Source organism: Corvus brachyrhynchos, unplaced genomic scaffold, assembly GCF_000691975.1.
Source record: "Corvus brachyrhynchos isolate BGI_N302 unplaced genomic scaffold, ASM69197v1 scaffold1395, whole genome shotgun sequence".
In the NCBI taxonomy this organism is placed as follows: domain Eukaryota; kingdom Metazoa; phylum Chordata; class Aves; order Passeriformes; family Corvidae; genus Corvus; species Corvus brachyrhynchos.
This window is the reverse complement of record NW_008238141.1, coordinates 27235-28419: the sequence shown is the minus strand read 5'-3', so window position 1 is coordinate 28419 and position 1185 is coordinate 27235. Positions and strand designations below refer to the sequence as shown.

At 57.1% G+C, this 1185-nt stretch overlaps 1 protein-coding gene across 1 annotated transcript in view; it reads left to right on the top strand.

The window, feature by feature from the left end:
• LOC108446615 overlaps positions 1-1047 on the top strand; it is a 3004-nt gene extending 1957 nt beyond the window's left edge. Inside the window, exon 2 of the mRNA XM_017733668.1 lies at positions 1-1047. Coding sequence (XP_017589157.1) covers positions 1-491 — 491 coding nt within the window. The 3' untranslated portion in view covers positions 492-1047.
• The last annotated feature ends 138 nt before the right edge of the window (positions 1048-1185 follow it).

The following is a 1185-nucleotide window of genomic DNA, read 5'->3' as shown; positions in this document are numbered from 1 at the left end:
GGTTTGGGAATGGCTCCCGGTTTGGGAATGGCTCCGGGTTTGGGATCCGCTCTCGATTTGGGAATCTCCCCGGGTTTGGGAATTGCTCCCGGTTTGGGAATCGCTCCCGGTTTGGGATCTGCTCCCGGTTTTCTTCCCTCGGCCCTCGGGGCGGGGAAACATCTCGCTCCAGCTCGAATACTTCCCTGTTCATTTGCATTCCGTACCTTGAAGGTATTTTTAGTCTCTTCCCTGCCTTCTCCTTCCTCGCCGGGGTAAATTTAGCTCCTTCTTCGCTCCCTCCTGTGCCTTTATCCTCCGTGGAGCTGCGAATTCCCGGCTTTTTAGCGCCTCTTTCCTCCTATTTTTCCCCATTCTTCCCTTCCCGGCTCGGGCTCCGACCCGCCCTGCTCCGGGAGCCTCCTTCATTTATCCGGAATTGTTTTAATTCCCACCTTTTTGGGGTGGGGAAAGGTGATTTTGGGACCCTCCTTTCTTCGGGATCGTTTTAATTCCCACCTTTTTGGGCGGAAAAGATGATTTTGGGATCCTCCTTTATTTCTCCGGGATTGTTCTAATTCCCACTTTTCAGGTGGGGAAAAGGGGATTTTGGGGTGATTAATTTTGAGGAATCCACCTGGTTTTAACCTGGTTGCGCCTCCCAGGAGGCTCCAAAGGTTTTCCCAGGAGGAGAATCCGATCCTCCGCAGCTCATCCCGGCAAAAGGACGCAGCAGAACATCCCCAGATCCTCATTTTGGGGTCAACCCCGCTGGTTTTGGGCCACTTTTCCCCGTGGCTTTCCCAGCACCACATCCTGGAATTGAAGTTTTTGGGACAAACGCCGGATTTGAGGGGATTTTTGGGAATTGCAGGGGATGGAGGGGTCGTCGTTCCCTCAGCGAGTGTGGAAAGGGGGGAGAAGTGAGACTCGGGGACCTTTTGGTGACACCGGCGGGGTCGCGGTGGCACGGGAGCGTTCCCGGCACGGCACCGGCTCCGCCTCACCCCAACCCGGCCTCTTTTCTCATTTTCTCCTCATTTTTTCTCTCCTTTCCCGCAGGGTTTTCCGGCAGTCCCTGGCCACCGGCAGCACCCCCCCGTCCCCGGAGTGCCGGCGCCGCGTCCTGTTCCGAGCGACCCCGCAGCACCGGCGCGGGATGGAGAAGAGCGGCCCGGATTTCTCAGAGCGCCACGGAGACGGAGG